At 51.4% G+C, this 18,290-nt stretch overlaps 4 protein-coding genes across 4 annotated transcripts; 2 read left to right on the top strand and 2 right to left on the bottom strand.

Moving 5' to 3' along the window:
- Nucleotides 1-2,696: 2,696 nt before the first annotated feature.
- On the top strand, nucleotides 2,697-10,776 carry SMAC4_03103 (uncharacterized protein). The gene is made up of 5 exons (XM_003349467.2): nucleotides 2,697-3,466; nucleotides 3,702-4,326; nucleotides 4,527-4,667; nucleotides 4,784-8,121; nucleotides 8,180-10,776. The coding sequence occupies exons 4-5, from the start codon at nucleotides 4,995-4,997 to the stop codon at nucleotides 9,259-9,261; spliced, it is 4,209 nt and encodes a 1,402-aa protein (XP_003349515.2). The 5' UTR covers nucleotides 2,697-3,466; nucleotides 3,702-4,326; nucleotides 4,527-4,667; nucleotides 4,784-4,994; the 3' UTR covers nucleotides 9,262-10,776.
- A 102-nt stretch (nucleotides 10,777-10,878) lies between these two features.
- On the bottom strand, nucleotides 10,879-12,904 carry SMAC4_03102 (uncharacterized protein; the record flags this gene model as incomplete). The annotated part of the gene is made up of 3 exons (XM_066089889.1): nucleotides 12,332-12,904; nucleotides 12,208-12,280; nucleotides 10,879-12,158 (listed from the first exon to the last, which is right to left on the bottom strand). The coding sequence occupies exons 1-3, from the start codon at nucleotides 12,428-12,430 to the stop codon at nucleotides 10,879-10,881; spliced, it is 1,452 nt and encodes a 483-aa protein (XP_065946203.1). The 5' UTR covers nucleotides 12,431-12,904.
- A 1,181-nt stretch (nucleotides 12,905-14,085) lies between these two features.
- On the top strand, nucleotides 14,086-15,198 carry SMAC4_03101 (uncharacterized protein). The gene is made up of 5 exons (XM_003349465.2): nucleotides 14,086-14,160; nucleotides 14,284-14,485; nucleotides 14,564-14,624; nucleotides 14,711-14,840; nucleotides 14,927-15,198. The coding sequence occupies exons 2-5, from the start codon at nucleotides 14,438-14,440 to the stop codon at nucleotides 15,036-15,038; spliced, it is 351 nt and encodes a 116-aa protein (XP_003349513.1). The 5' UTR covers nucleotides 14,086-14,160; nucleotides 14,284-14,437; the 3' UTR covers nucleotides 15,039-15,198.
- A 949-nt stretch (nucleotides 15,199-16,147) lies between these two features.
- Nucleotides 16,148-18,190, bottom strand: SMAC4_03100 (uncharacterized protein; the record flags this gene model as incomplete). The annotated part of the gene is made up of 1 exon (XM_066089888.1): nucleotides 16,148-18,190. One exon carries the CDS (start codon nucleotides 18,188-18,190, stop codon nucleotides 16,148-16,150), a length of 2,043 nt encoding a protein of 680 aa, XP_065946202.1.
- Between the last annotated feature and the right edge of the window lie 100 nt (nucleotides 18,191-18,290).

Here is an 18,290-nt window from a genome sequence, read left to right as displayed (position 1 = left end):
ACAAACTATATAAGACCACTTGAGCGACCGAACTACCAGCTTCAGTTACTTGTATCCTTTTGAAAAATAGCCTAGTGGTGTAGTAGTCTACTAGCGCTGTGACAAAACCTTCGTTACTATAAAATAATTCAATAATATATTTAACGCCGCTTAACTCCGGGCTGGAGCAGAAATTAAAAAGGAAACTAATATTAAATTTAATAATATAAAAAAAAAAAAAGAATTTAAATTTGAAATTAAATACAGAAAATAAATCAAGTAATATAGCAAATTAATAACTATATATAAAGAATTAATAAGTAAATATAATGACGCAATCAGTGGTAGAAAGGCGGAGATTAATAAATAACCTCCGAATAAAAAACAAAAAGTAGAAATAAATCTTGAAAAGTTTATTAATAATAAAATTGTAATTAAAATCACGGAAAGCATAAAAACTATTGAAATTAACAAAGTCGTCTTCTAAAAGAAAAAAACTAATTCTTATATATATATGTATAGTACTAGTAAAAGATTTCTTATAATAAACAATAGCAATAGCAAGCGCACTTAATATATAGCTTGTCATAGGGCTGGCGCCCAGGAGTGTCTGCCTGGCTTGAACTCTATATAAGCCAGGCTTGCTCTCCGGTTGAGTGCACTCCCGAGGTGCGCCGCACGAACCACATTTCCAACCTTGGCGTTTCTGATCCCTTCGATATCCACACCTCTCTTGTGTATTTAGCTGTAAGCTTTATGCTATACTGGCACAGATTTTTCTTTTTCTCTTTGTTAAATATTATCACTTTCACCAAAGCCTACCTGCATGTATACCTCGTAGAACACTTACATAGCTATATTTCGCAAACAGAACTAAATAAGCATTATAGGATTGTTAACATTTTAACGTCAATTTGTACAGTAATCAATATAATAGGAATATTGGGGGGTTTTTTTTTTTTTAAAAAAAAAAAGAAGAATTATAATAGGATTTCCTACGTTAACCGTAGTAAATACCTTAACAGCCCCATCAAACTAAAGTAAGTGCTTATATTATAGTAGTTGCTATATAACACGCATATATAAAGCAATATTAACATTAACTCCTCGTTAACAGAACTCTCGCTCTAAACATTAAGATAATTATCTACGCTGCGCTGCTCTTATGCATCAGTAATATATTAATTAAATATCTGTTTATTTATCTACTTATAAACGAGAGGTAACTAGTTGTTAACTACAGTTATTATATTAAGAATAGTATAAATAGCAGCAAAAGTATATAAGAAAATTCTTAGAAGCGGGCTTTCAAATAAGTTAAATAAGCAGCCATTGAAGAGTATAAATTTAATAACGTACTAGTTAACCTTCTTCTTATAATCTTTATTTAAAGCAACAATGTATTAGCGAATATTCTTGCAATTTTCGACTTGCTAGCAAAGCCGGTAAATACAGTAAGGCTCACACTTCTCGAAATATATACAAAGTCTAGTAATGTTAGCAGATTAGCAGTTATTGTAATAGTTGCATGCCGCGGTCATAACAGCGTGACCTAGTTCATCCGTCAAGGTAAATTTCTTAAAAATACCTTCGTTTCTAGCTTAACAAAGTAAGGCATTGTTAAAGGTATCGAAAGGTTTACTGGATTAATAATAGCAATTAAAGAATTTTAGGAACCAAATCAATATATTAAATAGTTGTGAAATAATTATATTTTGGGCAGTTCACCAAAAAGGCACAGTTCTTTGTTTTAATGATAATTTCAGCAACTGATAATAACGTACAACAATCCTATTATTTTGGAATCAATCGATCCCTAGAACCAACACTTTGGAAAGCTCCCTTTAGCTTTCAGCTGTCATGGTGCACCCCTGTCAGTGATTTAATGACTCTTGATGTTTTGGCGTCCCAGCACTGTAGCATACTGTATCACCTGTACAGCCTAGAATTGATACAGCATCGGCTTGTCTCAAAGATATTCAGGGGCAGCGAAGACTTTTGAATATCAAACGAAGTTGTTGGAGGAAGAGAAAATTACGAGGAATTGAGACAAAGAATTCTTCATCAGGGTTGTAGGCGTTGAGATTGTGCAACCACCGTATTTTAGCAAGCTGACCCTTTTACTGTTTATATGAACCGACGGGTGATGGTCCGTGATTTGCTGCCCGGGGAACGGGACCCCCGAGAATGGAGGTCCTTTGCGGGAGGCGGAGAGGGGGAGGGGTACCCCAAAAATTGTGTGGTAGACTAGACTGGGAGGTACACAACCAAACGTCGGGTACCCTGAACCACACGGCACTGCTGCACTGCTCCTGCAGCTTTTTTTCTCCCTCTCACCTCGACGGGACCTGACCTTCCTCACCTTCCCATCCACCTGTCATCGGATGTCGGTCGCGCTTGTGTCCTCCGTTGAGACATCCTTCGGCGCACATTCCCTCATGGGAAGCCGTGATAATGGCCAATTTCTGGCCCTCTCACGCGCCTGGCGCTTCTCTCCGCCAGCGAGATTGGATGCTTTTGGCCTGTCAGTGTCCCGATGCCGACTGCCATTCTCTTCATGGATGACGGCCTTGATCTCATTGAGGTGAAGTGCCCGGCTGGGGGGTCCGGTGGCCACGGGGCAACCACGATCTCTCTGGAGGTTAGCGCACCACTGAGTGCGCCCTCCTGGGTCTCCTACACTACCAGAGAAACGGCACCCCTTGTTACAACACCTCGTACTGTACTGTACACAAGCAGTCGGTAGGTACCTCGCTCTCACACTCTCCCACCTTGTTGCCTCCATTTCAAGCCTCTAGGCTCGATTAGAAAGTGGATCGCTTCGTACTTAACCAGTCCATGTCCAGTGCTTCCACTCACTCTGACCAGGGCCCTGCCTTCATAGGGACGACGAGTGGAAAGTGGTTGCTCGGTTTCTCCTGGGGACCTTGTCACTGTCTCGCTACCTTCCTTGTATCGATCCAGTTTGTGTTCTTCTCCATGCGACCGGGTGCGCATTGTTCTTTTCGCCTTTCGAGTCGCAGCCGAGTTGTGCTCCTCAGGTTCCATTCTCCATCCCATCGTCCATCTCGACCGGACTCTGGACTCTCACACGCCGACGTTGAAGTGGACTAGACGTTGCGCCTTGTCTGTGTTTTCCGACTACTGCCCGTACATCCCGTCGTCCCTCGTTGTGTTCGGGTAGTGCTGTGTCGGTGCGCATGCGTCAAAGGCTTCACACTATTGCGCTTTGCTTCACCAGCCTAGAGATAGTCTTGTCAGACCTTCGATTCCCGTACATTCGCTCCTTAGGCTGCCTGGCTGTCTTGGTCATCGATCTGTCTCGGTCTTTCTGCCGAATCGCCACTCCTTTACGCCATAGACGTTTGGTCCAGAAACCGGTGCTGGGTTCCCAATTTTTCACCAAAAACTACTTTTGGAAAACACCAACTGAGCTTCGCTCGTTTTTCTCGTCAGAAGGACCTGTTTTTGACCCGATCTGCGTTCGGTATGTACCCGTCACTCAACTTCTCGATTCCCGTTCTCTCCGCTTCTACCGGGCAGTTACGAGCTTCCACTACTTGGACTACTTACATGTTGTGAACCACGAGGCTCCGAGCCCCTCTTTTTGTGCGCCATATCGTGGGGTCAAGACCATCTAGAATCTCCCGTCCATCTTGTTATTCGTCATATTACTAGCAGTGCCTTCCTTAGTACCTCGTGAAACGCTGACCAAAGGAAAGACCACTCTAGGCAGGACCGACTGGACACTGGATACTACAGCTACATTACCTCACCTCGAAAGAGATTCGGGCTGTTTCACCTTCTTGACTTGTCCTTGTTGAGCAAACGAGTACCCTTTCCTCCTCGAGTTTGGACGATTGCCATATTATTATCAACGCCGATTGCAGATTACCTTACCTTGACGTCCATCTACTCCATCGTTCTTGCTTGTCGCCCCAGGTAGAAGTCGAAAACGACCCGCTCATTTATCTCATCTCATTTACACGCCGACTTGCAGGCTCCACTCGTTCAAAGAAACCAGGAAAGTGCAAACGATCCGGAAGGCGGAAAAAGAGGAAGTCGATACCCACGAGACTGGGTTTTTTATTTCTGGTGCCAAATATAATCTAGGTTGTACCCTTGACTAGGTACTCCAGACAACCCCGATTTCCGAATTACCCACCCACCAGACCAGTCTCGACCCAGTTCAGCCACTCATAACAGTCTTCAGTCACCCTCGTCATTGACTGCTCAGCACTGACTACCGTGCTCTTCTGTCGATCTGGTCGATCTACAGGCTTTGGTTACCTTTCTTGGTCCTTCAGAGATCACATATATACCTTCTGCTCGGATTATTCGGGCTCTGTAAGTTACCTTTCCTCAGGTTTCGAGATCTGATTTTCCCATCCAATCCTCACTGATTGGAGGCACTCGTGTTCTTAGCCTCGAGTTAGAGATATTCTGCTTGTTCACAAGTCTCACTCGATTGGCATCGTACAATGTGTAGCCGCAAGAGGGCGTCTCCCCAAGAAAGATCAAGTTCCAAACTGACCGATCATCCACAGACCACACCAGGAAGTCTCACGCAAAAACGTTGAATGGGCAGTTTTTGAGCCCCCTTCTCCTTGAAACCGGTAACGGTAGTTCGTTTCTTTGACAGACACGACATCTCGCCTCGACTTGTGTAGGGGTATCTGTTTCTTCAGGTATGATTTCCCGTGAGGCCCGGTTATTAATCCTTCCTGCACCCCCCTGGCAACGTGACATAGGCCGGAGGAGCAACCCTGATTGAGAGCTGCTAACCCGTGAAGCGTATCTCTAGAGCTGGTACTTTCATATTCATCGAATTCCGTTTTGTCTTCACGAGGCAACAAACACTCTGGACAATCATTATCGCCTGACCTCAAAGACGACAAACGACGCTGCCAACGACAACCGCAAGCAGAAGGTGGGATGGCGATACTCTGAGTTCTGATTATTGCTTGCACGAAACTGCAGCTCTTCAACACTGAGGATATTACAAGCAGTTCACCATGGGCGCCTGGGAAACTGAGGAGGAGACCGACCCAGTGGTGTCGTTGCCGGCCCGCAACCCTTCGATACGCAACCGTTCTCGAAATCAGTCCCGAGCTTCGCGCAAATCCAGACGGTCCACCACGCCAACGAATAGGTCGGGGAGCTCCTCCCCACCACCTTTGCCCGCCGACTGGAGCGACAAGGGATCGAAAAGAGCATCCAAAGATATAAGCATAGACGACAACATCAGCATTCTTGACCCACGAAGATTTACCCCTACGCTTCACGCCAGTCTAGTCTCCGAGATATTGTCTTTGAGACGTGATCAGGATGAGAAACTTAAAATCATCGAGGGCCTCGAGACATCGCTGCAGAAAACACAAAAAGAGTCCGACTCCTTGCAGACAACGCTTTTGAACACCACCAAGGAAACCCGGTCATTGAAACGTCAACTGGCACTTCTGGAAGGCGGAACCTCTTCTGCTTTGGATCAACTAGCGAAAGAGCGCGATGAAGCTGTGGAATCTGCAAACGACACCAAGAAGAGGCTAGAGACTGCGCAGAAGAAACTGCGAAACCAGGAGGAGGATATCGAGCGCGTCCATCAGCAATGGACGAAGGAGAAGGATGAGCACGAGGAGGAAAAGCGGAAGCTCGAGGTCCGCGTTCATGTCGCTGAAAGCCGTCTGAAGTTGGTCCTTGATGAGGTTACTGCGTTCCAAGCTGCGCAGACATCCGCTACCCTTGATCGCCCTAAGAGTGCGGCGGGCAGCGAGACCGGACAAGAAAACGATGGCGCAAGCGTCCGAACTCTCAGCTTGACCAACAGCATCCGGTTCTCTACTGTCAGTGCAATGATGAAGCCGACTGGCAATACCTTGGCAGACGAGCTTGATTTCGATGGAGACTACGAGGATGAAAGCGACTACGGTGGCCGTCAGAGTGTCTTGTCTAACCGTGGGCACATGCGGACGACAAGCCGTGACAGCGCGTTCGTGCGGTTTTTGGGCCGTGAGAGCGGCCACATGCGAAATGGAAGCCGCGATACCCTTTTCTCCATCAAGACACACCGAAGACACCAAAGTACCGAAAGCCTTCTCAGATCTGCTAGCATTAATCGTGGAAAGCTGTCTCTGAACCAGTCCACTCTTGATAGACTGGAAGGCTCCGTGATCAAGGAGGACGAGGAGTTGCAGCCGCAAATACCGAAGCCGACTTACGTCGATACTGGAATCCAATACTCGCCGCCTCCTTCCCCCAAGATTGCATCAATCGAACCATCGACTCCTCAACCGGCCCTAGCCCTTTCTCACCAACTATACGAGAGGCCATCTGACGTCGATAGCCCACCTCGCACCGACACCGAATCTGAGTTAAACCAAAAAAGAAAGAGGGTTCACCTTGGCGGTCCGCTGTCAATCAAGACACCCAACACGCAGAACTTGATGGTGAACGGAGCGACGCAAACCAACGCGGAGCCACTCAGCCCACCTCGAACACCAAAGTTGCCAGTTCAGGAATCACTACCCATACCCCAAGCGACCCCGTCTACTATGGTCACTTCTTCCACGCAAACCGACATTCCTTCCGTTCAGCTGCAGCCACCAGCTCCTGAGTCTCCTTCATACACAATCCCCAGTATCAGCATCATTCCTCCCTCGAGCCGACCTGCGTCACCATGCGAGCCACTCCTGCCGCCTTTATCTAAGGACTTTGGCTGTCAGGTCAACATGCCTGCTCGTGTGTCCATGACATCGACTGCAGTGCAAACGGAGGAGATTCGGGTTGACTTGCGGCTGGCTAAGCTCCCCGCCCACTTGCATCCCTCCGCCATTATGTCCAGACCTGTTTCGCCAGCCGTTTCGTCCGTTGATCAGCACGTTGAGAAAGCTAGACAGTTCACTCCAGTACCAGGAAACCTGCCACCTCGGAACCCAAGGCGACTGACCAACAAGCACAGTGTGTCCGAGATCCCATCCTCCCCACCTGTTGTAGCATCCCCGGTTTTGGAAGATATGTATGACGCCTACCCTGGGATCAACGATGATGGGCCGCTGTCCCACTACGACGCTCCTATGCGCAGACTACACCGGATTAGCAGCTTGTTTGCCGGTTTCAATGGACATAGCTCGGACGAGGAAGACTTCATGGATCCGGCGGATCACAGTGATTCGGAATATTGCACAGCTCTATCTGCTCCCCGGCCCATGACCAACTCTAGCTTTGGCAAGCGGAGCTCGGGAAGCGGTGCCCTGATGAGCTCACCAGAGCAAACCTTCTCGCAAAGGACCGCTGGAGTGCTTAACACTCTTCGCAGACTTGAAGAGAAGGAGATCAACACTCCAGATGTCTTCGACTCTGTCAGTATTTTCCATCAACGCGATAACCGCGATTTGGCCCTGGTTCGAACTGCTTCCAGGCGCTCAGGACGATCAACCGCTTCCAAGGCAAATGGGATGCGCAGGGCTGCCTTGGTACAAAGCGGCATCGTCTCCCACTCTCTGGCAAGAACCCCAAGCTTTACCACGGACGCTGCGGAACCGCCATTCCCGATTCCAAAACGAGCTAGTTCGAGGAAGCCTCTCAATGCCAGTAGCCCGAGCGAGGGTCGCGGCGTAACTCGCATGAGAAGTAGTGAGGGGATTCACAGGCGAGGTTCAAGTCGTGGTCCTTATCGGGCAAACAGCATCCGGAAAGCCCGTCCGCCATCGGCAGTCTCGCGTAAGAGAAGCCAGCGGCGTGCGAGCCGGTCCCCTCCGCCCTTCATGCCCCCGACCCAAGCACCCGACAGCCCTGATCTACCTCCTCTGCCGCGCAACGCTATCAGCAACCCCAAGAAGACCGATTCGTTAGGGCGGTCGACAGCGGCGGCGAACATGGACGATCTGCCAGGTCGCCCTACGAGTAACTCAAATCAGTCGACTAGTGTTGTTGATGCTATTGCCAAGACCATGGTTGGTGAATGGATGTTCAAGTATGTCAGAAGACGGAAGTCGTTTGGCATGATGGACAAGAATGGCGATGACAGCAGCAACGAGCGCCACAAGCGATGGGTATGGATAGCCCCCTACGAGCGCGCGATCCTCTGGAGTAGCAAACAGCCTTCATCCGGGAGCGCGTTGTTGGGTAAATCCGGACGCAAATGTGAGTTTCCCTTGCTCGTACTTTGAACTGGCAGATGCTGACTTGATCGTGTTCCTAGTGATTATCCAATCTGTTCTTGACGTGAAGGACGAGAATCCAGCTCCCAAGGGATCCGGCCCGCTCTTCAACAGATCCATCCTGATCTTGACACCTCAAAGAGCACTGAAGTTTACGGCAATCGATGCTGAACGACACTATCTCTGGCTAACAGCCTTATCATTCCTGGCTCATTCGAATCAAGCCATTCCGGAGAACCTCGCGGTCCCAGACCCGAACCCGCAGCCTGAGGTGTTCGAGCTGCCCAAGCCCAAGCCGGTGGCAGTACCACCAACGGCACAAGCGCCCACATCCGTACCGGTTCCCAAGCCCAAGGCGCGAAGACCTATCCGTGATTCTATTCGGTTGACAAAGGCGAAGGCTGCTATCATTCCGACGGGACCTGACAGGATCTTCCCACTGCAAAACGATGAAGACGATGCCGTTCCCCCAAGCATCCCGACCTTCCGACCTACACTGGCCGAGTCTTACGACTTTAACCCGGTGGTAATGCACAATCGTGAAGAGTCTTATGATTCCACCATACCTCCTGCCATTCCTCGGTTCAACGACCGGAACCTGCACGCTGCGCTGCATAATCGCAAGCGTAGTAGCACTGGTGGCTATCTCCCACCGCCGATCTCTTATCGAGGGTTCTCGGGGCCGATGGGTGGAAGCTCCCATGCGCCGTCTGATAGTACAGCCGGCATGAGTGTTGCCGGCTCGTCTGATATCTTCAGCAATGCCGGAGCACCGAGCATCATGGGCTCCAGCATCTTGGGCTCAAGTGGCATGACATGGGGAACCGGGTCTGTGTCCCGTGTGTCGGAGACATCAAGTCGACCTAGTGTTCCCAACTTCTTTGACGCGATTGGAACTGTGCGTATGGAAGCATTCATACAGCCGATGGCTTTCACCAAATACGATGACGACCAGGAGAGTTATCGTCACATGAACCGCCGCCGAAGCAAGGAGTTCCGAAGAAGACACAGCCGGAGCTGGCAGAGGGATAGCATCCTGAGTGGAAACACTCGGATCACACTCGGCAGCGATCCCATTGAGGACTATGGGTACGACAGAGATGACCCGTTCAAGGGGTTCTAAGGAAGCTATTTAAAGCATGGTGTTGGACTTTTACACTCGTTGCCTTTCTTGTGCAACCCATTGCTGGCGCTCATTTATTTCCTTATGTTTGTTTTTGTTGAGTTCGGAGACACCGAAAAGTTGACGGCGGAAACTTTGTGAGCAGGTTAAGAGTTTGATTTCTTAAACCATTAACCCCCTACAATACCAGGCAGGGGCAAGATTCAAAAAGTTAAGACGACGCAAAGATTTACGGACATTAGAGTCCAACATAACCATAACTTCTAAGCCGACCAAAGAGGGGCCCCTCGAAAAGGAGGAGGCTGTGAAAGGCAACGGCACCAACACTTACTCCGAATCCTCACATACTCACCACATACTAACCTCATATCTCCTTTATTTTCCTTCTCATTTCTTTTTCTTTTGCATCCACTTGGAGGTTGTTCTGTATATTATCAAGCATGTGTATACAAGTGTACTTATGTAGTCAACGGCGACGGCGAAGATGAAGTTACAAGCTCACAAGGAGCGTTCAAACTTAAAACACATTTGGGGGAGAATCGCCAGTGACTCCGACTCCTCGGAGGTATGGACTGGTCGAGAGGAGGGGGATTCTATCTTACGATCATAGCCACGATACGTCTGTTTTTCGACGTATGAATGGCCACAGCCAATAAGATAGAGGTAGATTACTGTATAAGTTCACTACTTAACCACTTTGGCTCCCAGCCCTGGAGTCTGTATAACAATTTTGCATGACACTATATGTAATATGGCCAGACCTTCACTGCAGCTTCTATACATCAGCCAAAGGAGCAATACATGAAAACACAGGTTGTGAGCCCACCCGGTCTCCCAGCTGTTTTCCTACCACATGGAAGCATGTAGCAGAAACACATGTAATACGTCCCCGGCCAACCATTCCACAACCATCCACAGCCACGAAACCCACCGGAACCCATCCACTTTTGCTTCAACAAGAGAAAACAGAAAGCTCAACCTAACCTTACCGGAGACCAGGAAGAGAACGCTAGAAGGAGGACTGAAGCACATAACGTAGACAATGCCGGCCCTTCACCTTCCAACGTCACTCGTATCCTGCTCGAACCGAATGAAGGCAGGGACCCGTTCTGCTCTTGCGCTTGCTTTAACCATTTTCCGAGTTCCGACGTCTTCGGTGGCTATAGAGATGAGTGGATAGGATAAAAGCCGTGTCTGGTACCAAGTCTGGAACCAATTCATTCGACTTCCATGCCTTCGCACCCCTAGGCCCTAGCAACCGTTAGTCTACTGGCCGACTGCCAGCTGCTATGCCTTTCTGGTCATGAGAGAGAGAGGGGTGAGTGGTTGACGGAAACGAGATCCACAAACAAGAAAAAAAGAAAGGAAAAGCAAAACCCGACAAAAAAATCCCAAATGCTACCACCACCTCTGTCCCGTTTCCCCCTCCCCCTCCCTTCTATTATCATTACCTCGTTTGTATATGGCGTAAATCATGACCCCATATCATCATTCGTGGACCAATTTGGGGCCCGTAGAAAAAAAAAAAAAAAAAAAAAAAAAAAAAAAAAAAAAAAAAGAAAGAGAAATCACACTGATCCCGCCTCTCAAAAGTTCCTCCTTGTGTTGACAGTCTCATCACTTCGTCATCCTCCTCCCCCTCCCTTCCTTCCCCCCCTTCCCTTTCTCCTGTTTATCTCCTCCTGCTGCTGCCGTCTTCGTCGTCGCCGCAGGCTCCTGCATCCCAGCCAACCACCCCTTAATCATCTTCTTGCTATCCACCTTCATCTCCTTTTCCGATTTAATCTTGGAGTTGAATTTCTTGGTCTTGGTAATCGTCGCTTTTCCCGGTGGCGCGATGACACTCGGCGCGCCCGTGTCGAGGGGCACGACGACGGTGGTTTCGCTTGCTGTTGGTACCGTCAAATGTGGCTTCTTCCTTGGTAGTTTTGTTATCTTCGGCTTGGTAGTTATGACAAGTGGTTTTTTTGTTGTTGTCACTGATACTGGTTTCTGGGTGGAGGTCTTGGGGACGGTGACTTTGGTGCTGCTTATGTCTTGCTTGCTGATGCTGATGGAGGGGGAGCGAGAGGGGGAGCGGGAGGAGGAGGATGTGCGAGCGGTTGAGGGGCGGGTGGAGGTGTTTCGTGTTGTTGACTTTCCGTGTGTGGAGGATCGGTGCGGTGAGGTGGAGGGCATGCGGCGGGTTTGCGGGCCGCCGCCGTGGGTTTTGGTTACGGCGTAGAAGATGGAGAAGAGGAGAGGTTGCTTGTGGCTTGGGTCGTGGCTCTTGGTGCGTTTGTGGTGGTGGTGATGGTCGTGGCTGTGGCTGTCTTTGTGGCCTTCTTTTTGCTGGCCTTCGCTGAAAGTATGCCGATGGGGGACTCGGGGACGGTAGTGCGAGGATGTCGGGACGCTGGTGTCAGCCCCGGTTGTATGTCTTCGCTTTGGTTTGTACTCTCGTCGCAACGATGGGACTTCAGCGGGAGATAAGGGTCGAAAGGGTTCTGGCTCGCGAGTGAAGACCATGGGCTCCGCTTCTTGCACGGTTGGCAAGGGCTCGCTTTCACGATAGCCATCGTCATCTGACGTCTGGACCGAAACATCATCGCCCGAGACTGAGGTGGCGTTTGTGGTCGTACCTGGATGTTGTTCCTCCTCATCGGCGGCCGAAAACTCCCCAATGGGCTCCGACTCCGCGATCTCCGCGTATCTGGGTTCCGGGTCTTCCATCACCTCGGGGCTCTCTGGCATGATCACAGCGGTTTCTCCAGGGAGTTTCCATGGGCTGACCGCAACTGCTGGGTGGTATTCCTTCTCCTGAGGAATCTCTATGCCTCCCTCATAATCCGCCCCATATCCTTCCGCGTAGCCTCCCATGTAATAACCCTCTGTGTATTCATAATCTCCCCAGGTGCCTGTAAAACATGAGCTTAGTCCCAACAAGAAGGCTTGCGGATGACTTACCGTCGGCTAGTCTCCTGGCTCGATAGAAGTAGGTTCCATCTTCACTTGAAACCCAGTCTGACCACACCTGCCCCTTAAAGTTAGTTTTTGAAGCTGCCATGTTCGTGAGGGAAGATCATCTCACAGGCTCGATCTTGACCACTTTCTTTTCCCGCTTCCATGGAAACCACTTGAAGCCCTTGGCCGAGTGCTCGGTAGTATAGGCTCGGTGCCTTCCTGGCATGATGATGGAGACAAGGCAAGATCCTTGAGACCTGCACCGAAGAGATAGAAACAGATGGAGTGGGCCTCTGGTTGACTAAAGCAGGTACAATGCCCTTCAACGAGATGGCCAGGGGCAATACGACCCTCGAAGGATGATATTCTGAGTTTGACTGGACCACGCGGTCCCGACAGTGTGCGTTCTGTTTTTACGATGAGGCAAACAACGAATGGAATTTTGGATTTGCAAGAAAAGGATCTTGTGATAAAACGCACCGATCCCACTCTGGGAGAGGGACGGGCATAAGTATGAGACGGGAAGCCCACATCACCAGGGGTAAAGTGTGCACGACGGCTAACATCAACTCCTCAATTACCGAAACCGATGGAGTGACCAGACAGGAAAATTTCCACTCGGAACTGAGATGTCATGTAGCGTCCAGCGCTAGAAGTTGGCAGATACCTCCTGGGAAAAGTGGTGAGACGTCCAATCAGGGACAACACCAGTTGGGACATGATGGTGGGAGGTGGGTGGGATGCAACCGAAAGCTGCCGTCGAGCTTGTAAAAAGCTTGCTAGTACCGCACCATCACCACACGATCCAGCTCACAGAGAGGATAAAAAAAAGGGTGGAGAGAATCTAAAAGTCCAAGACGAAGGAGCAGATGCAGATAGACCATGGTCTCGATGCACCCTGCATGCAGCCTATAACAGCCAGTGCTATGGAAGATCAGTCCACGCCAAACCCACTTGCCGCAGCTCGACTTTGAGACCGTCTCCTCACCCATTCAGCGGTTCGTGGGGTTTGATCACAAAGGTTTGGGCATCAAGCTGACAACACAGCAATTGGCCGACGGCCCACTTGGCCAGTTTGAAGGATGGGACAATATGGCCCCTTACTCGCTGGACAACGTAGCCATGCCAGCCGTGGTCGTGGCAGACAGGGAGAACGAGGACGGAAGCACGGAGTCATGATGCAGAGGCACCTGGGTACGGGTGTATCTCGGGTCGCGTGCAGGAAGTCTGGAGAGCGTCGAGAGTGGTTTCTGTCCTGCATCACATTCCCGACCTTGGCTGGCAGGATATGGTTGGAACGAGGCCGACAAGGAAGGTGGGAGATGCTCGTCAACGGTTGGCTTGTTAGTGATGGGGACGGGAGTGACTGTCCAATACTCGGGGGCGCGGGTGATATCGAGGACCAAAGGACCGCACACAATCCATCCAACGTATGGAACATCGGAGAAGGCCCTCGTTTAGAAAGAAAAGGTTCGGGATGCTGTGTTCAATGCGTTGGACAATCCCATTCCCATGACGGCCGCCATCATGCGACGACTCGGAACATGAACCGGGAATGTTGAGCGATAACCGAGTTCGGAGGAGGACAAGTGTATGACACAACAGGTCGGTCAACTAAGTGCTAATGGTTTAGAAAAAGGATTGTTTAGGTCAGTGAATGAAGATGACGATATTTTTTGATATGTCACTGAATTCGAACGATGACTGAATGTGAGACGATGTTTCACTGAATGCGGGGACAGCACAGAAGAGGCGTGTGGGGAAATGTTGGAGGCTGGAAAAGGCGACAACGGCAAAAAGGGTTGATTGGAGTTGTCTAACGGAAGAGGAGAAACGGAAACCAGGGTGGCCTAAATACCCCAGAAGGGAGTGCCAGTGAATGGGCGGCCCAGTGCCATTCACTGGGCACGGACTTCCAACAGGAAACCTCCATACTTTGAAGGACCTCAATGTCCGGTACGTACCCTTCATGCTCTTCAGCTGGCCGCCACCTGTCAAGATCAGTTGGAGACGACCTTGGTTCTCCGACGAAATTCCCAGCAAGCACCGGGCTGACAGGGCTGCCGCGTTCACGTCAAGGCAACTGATAGCATCCACTATCATCGCGAACCAAGTCGCCTGTACTTACGGCATACCATCCTAAAGTCCAAAACCATCACCACCAAGAACCACAGTTCGCCCTTCCATATTGTCAACAACCAAAACCCCACGACATATCCACACAAGCGCCAACATGACTTCCACAATTGGTATTCCCATCAAGCTTCTCAATGAAGCTCAGGTTAGTAAACACAACACCATTGCCAAGTACAGACTGTGTTGTTGCCAAAATGCTAACCAAGCTACTCCTGTCCAACAGGGTCATATCGTCACTCTCGAGATCACCTCCGGTCAGACCTACCGTGGCAAGCTTATTGAAGGTACTATTCTCCATCTTAACCTCGATCTACCTTTCCATCTACTACAAGTCAAGTGCCTATCCATGCTAACCAATGCGCTTCTCCAGCCGAGGACAACATGAACGTCCAGCTCAAGGACATCACTGTCACAGCCCGCGACGGGCGCGTCAGCCATCTCGAACAAGTCTACATCCGCGGCAGTCATGTGCGATTCTTTATTGTGCCGGATATGTTGAGGTATGGCCACTTATCACCCATTGCGATTTACGATCCCACCCATGGATCGCCCTGGACACCCAAGCTAACTTCTTTCTTCCCTGTAGGAACGCCCCCATGTTCCGCTCCCGCAACGTCCGCGGCCGCGGTGTCGGTCTCGCCCGCGGTCGTGCGACAGTCAGCAGGGCGCGCGCGGGTGGTCGTGGCAGTGCCAGGTAAAACGAGACCCAGACCGAGAAACATTTTAAAATTGCAACCGCAATGCAATGTTGGAGCAGCAACAATAATCGGCGTATGATGGTTCTTTTTTCGACCGTTATTTTGATGATATTTAGGCGTTTTGGGGGACAATAAAGCAATTCTCGATTTTTTCGGCAGCAAAGACGGTGGAAAGAGAAAACGAAAAGTGATTCGAAGCTTAGATGGTCATAGAAGGGGGGCACGTGGGGAATAGGGAGGGCATGCCTAGGCCGGACAGAGAGGAGAAGGGACCGAAGTGAGTGCTGGAGACGGGGCTGGAGGGCTGGAGGCCGGAACAATGGGGACGGGAGTGACTGGGAAGAAGCCAGCCAGTCTATCCATCCACTTGCTGCAAAGCGATGATCATGGGAAAAGCGTGCCTGTGGCGTCTCTTGCTCCCAGGGTTTCTCACGCTCCAGCCAGCTGGACGATAATCATCAGTTAGGGGCCACAGCCGCTACCCGTCCGTCAGCACGCAACGAAACCCCGGGGCAAGTTTCGGATGGTGACGAAGATGGCCAGCGCAGCAGCCAGAGCGCGAAAGCGAACCATCAGCTCGCCTCAGATTTCATACGCCTTTTCTTTCTGGCGGCCAAGGGGGCAAGCGCAGACAGCATGGATCAAACTGCACTGAAAGCGAAACCTCTACTCTATTAGCCCTGGTTCTAACATAGACAGGGTACGTATCATCGTCTTTTGTCTATTTTGTTGTACAAACCCACTTCAATCCTCAGCTAGTCTCGCTGACAGCCAGATATCTACCACAAAAGTCCAGTGACCCTTTTTTCCTTACCTCTCTCGGCTTGCTTATGATACATGGAGTAGTACCCGCCTGTCCCTGAGCGTGAAGCTCGCATGAGATCCGCTCGCAACAGGCCTCCCCAGAGTGAGAGTAAACGACGTAGACTATATATACAACTAGTTACTGGTTACAAAGACGGGTTGGAGGGAATTATCTGAGGACATCCACTCTCCCAGTTTAGGGACTGACGGGCAAGATAGGCCTCTGGAAAAATAAACACGAGAAGGAAAAACGGAAGCAAGGTTGGTAAGATCTCTTTTTGAGCATCTGTTACATCTCAACATCTCTACTTCAACCTCGCCAGCGCCTCCTCGGCCCGCTTGAGGGCACTCTTGGCCTCCTTCAGCTCCTCCAGCTCAACCGCCACATCTTCGGGCACCTCAGGGGAAACGCTATCCAGCAACTCGGCAATGCTAGCCTCGGTTGCGCGAACGGCCTTGCGTCCTTCCTCACGGACCTCGCCCTCCCAGAAATCTCTCGCCCTCTCCCACCTTCTCTGCAAGCCCCTCAAGCTCAACGCAATACCCAGCGCGGCAACGGCTCCGCACTCGTACACGCCAAATCCAGAGAGCCAGGACATGCCGCCGAGTGCCGTGGTGGCGCCCGCCAGTGTTGATGACTGTAGCACGAGCTTCTGCGCTAGCGCTTGCAGGGCCGGAACAGTTTCCGCTTGTAGGTAGTTCCTCGTGAAGGGGATATGCGCGGGCCAAGTTCCCTTGGTCTCAAGTCCCGTAGATTCCGTAGTAGTAGCAACGCTGCCCTCGCCCTCAGGGAACGACGGTGGCACCGCCGGGCCAGAGTACGTCACCGACTTGTCGCCGCCAGCAGTAGTAAGGCCAGTAACACCAGCCTCCTGAAGCCTGCCGGCCAAAAAGATCAAGCGCTTCTCAGCCTCGGGCAAGAACCGCTGAGCCACCATCTCGGACGACAGCATGCCCACGTCATCCACGCGCCAAAACAGTTTCCACCAGTTCATCTGCCTCCACGCCTCACCGACAAACGCGATCTCCAGCTGCTGCTGCAGCTCCTCGTGCGCATCCTGAGCCCACTCCGCCAGCGCCTCATTCAGGCGCGCAACCGTGCGCGGCGACGGACCCTCTTCTACGGAGAGCTTCATGTCGCGGTACTCGGCCGCCTGGAGCGCCGCGCCGGTGTTGCGCAGGACGGATTCGACCAGGTTGCGCACGGGCGCCTTGGTGGTGCCCTGTTCGGTTCGCGAGAGCACGTTGGACCGCAGCCACTTGTTGATATGTCCCACGCCGGCCTCGGTCCAGAGGGCTTCGTACTTCATGGCGTTGCTGGCGCTCTCGCGGAAGAGGTCGAGGCCCTGCGCACCGGACTCAACGCTCGTGATGACCAGGGACGGGCATGCGGCCTTGTCTTCGGCGCTGATCTTCTTGAAGTTGGCCACGGCTGTGATGGTGTCTTGGCCCTCGGGACTGATGGGCAGCGACAGGATCGAGGCGGCGCCCAGCACGCCGTCGCCTACCAGCACGGCCATGTGTACGGGCGTGACGATGGGTGCTGAGTGGCCGGCGGTGGTGGCGGCTGTGTCGACGGCGGGCACGAGGATGGCGTCGTCGAAGGTGTGTGGCTCCGAGCTCGCCTGCGCGACGGCGCCCTGGTCGGCCTCCATGACCAGCATCTCGAGGTTGGCATCATTGTAGATGTGCGACGGCACGGTGATTTCGGGAATGACGTGTTCACTCGCGGCAAGTGATAGCGGCGTGGCTTGCTCCTCGGGAGGGCCGATGTGTACGATGAGAGGCTTGGAGGGGTCGTGGGCCTTGAGTTGCGCTTCCCAGTTTTCGGCGGACTTTAACGGATCGGCGAGAACGAGACGGAGCAGCTCCCTGGCAGTGTGTTGGGGCTTGTCGCCGGTGGTGAGGCCGAGGAAAGCGACTCGTATCGATTCATGGCCGGGTTGTTGGCTGAGGTTGCGCAGAGCGAGCTGGAGGCGCGGGAGATTGACGTAGTTGGGTGCGTGGGTTTGTAAGTCGCGGAGAGCGCTCTCGAGGTCTTTGCGGGGGTCAATTGGTTCGGCGGGATCGATGGCATCGGAGGACGTGCTTATGAAGGGTCGGAGCGGGGTGGCGCCGGTCGATTGGTATCGTGGTCGGACAGCCGGAGCTGCTTCTTGTTGTTTCGTCCTCGAAGCCCGGAGCTTGGTGTTGAGTGGTGACGACGATGTGGGAAGAAAAGTGGAAGGCCGAGTCGCAAATGAACAGAAGAGACATATGGACGACGACGGTGTTGTTCGCTGGGCAACAAATCCGAGACCGCGACCGCGGCTCTGTAAGGCCCGTCGTAGGCCCAGCGTTGGCGGCATGACTGGCTGACTCGGTGGGAAGGTTGGAAAGCTAGAGTGTAGCTCCCGGTCGATGACGAGCCATCAACTTTCCAAACCCGAAACAAGAAGATGGGACGGT

The sequence above is a fragment of the Sordaria macrospora genome, chromosome 2 (assembly GCF_033870435.1).
Source record: "Sordaria macrospora chromosome 2, complete sequence".
Classification (NCBI taxonomy): Eukaryota; Fungi; Ascomycota; class Sordariomycetes; order Sordariales; family Sordariaceae; genus Sordaria; species Sordaria macrospora.
This window is presented reverse-complemented; position numbering and strand designations above follow the sequence as displayed.

Excerpts from the sequence above, each read along its gene's own strand:
- SMAC4_03103 (XM_003349467.2), top strand. The coding sequence starts at position 4,995 with ATGGGCGCCTGGGAAACTGAGGAGGAGACCGACCCAGTGGTGTCGTTG. Across the intron at positions 8,122-8,179 it reads GGGTAAATCCGGACGCAAAT|TGATTATCCAATCTGTTCTT; the intron begins GTGAGTTTCCCT and ends TCGTGTTCCTAG.
- SMAC4_03101 (XM_003349465.2), top strand. The coding sequence starts at position 14,438 with ATGACTTCCACAATTGGTATTCCCATCAAGCTTCTCAATGAAGCTCAG. Across the intron at positions 14,486-14,563 it reads AGCTTCTCAATGAAGCTCAG|GGTCATATCGTCACTCTCGA; the intron begins GTTAGTAAACAC and ends CCTGTCCAACAG. Across the intron at positions 14,625-14,710 it reads CCGTGGCAAGCTTATTGAAG|CCGAGGACAACATGAACGTC; the intron begins GTACTATTCTCC and ends GCGCTTCTCCAG.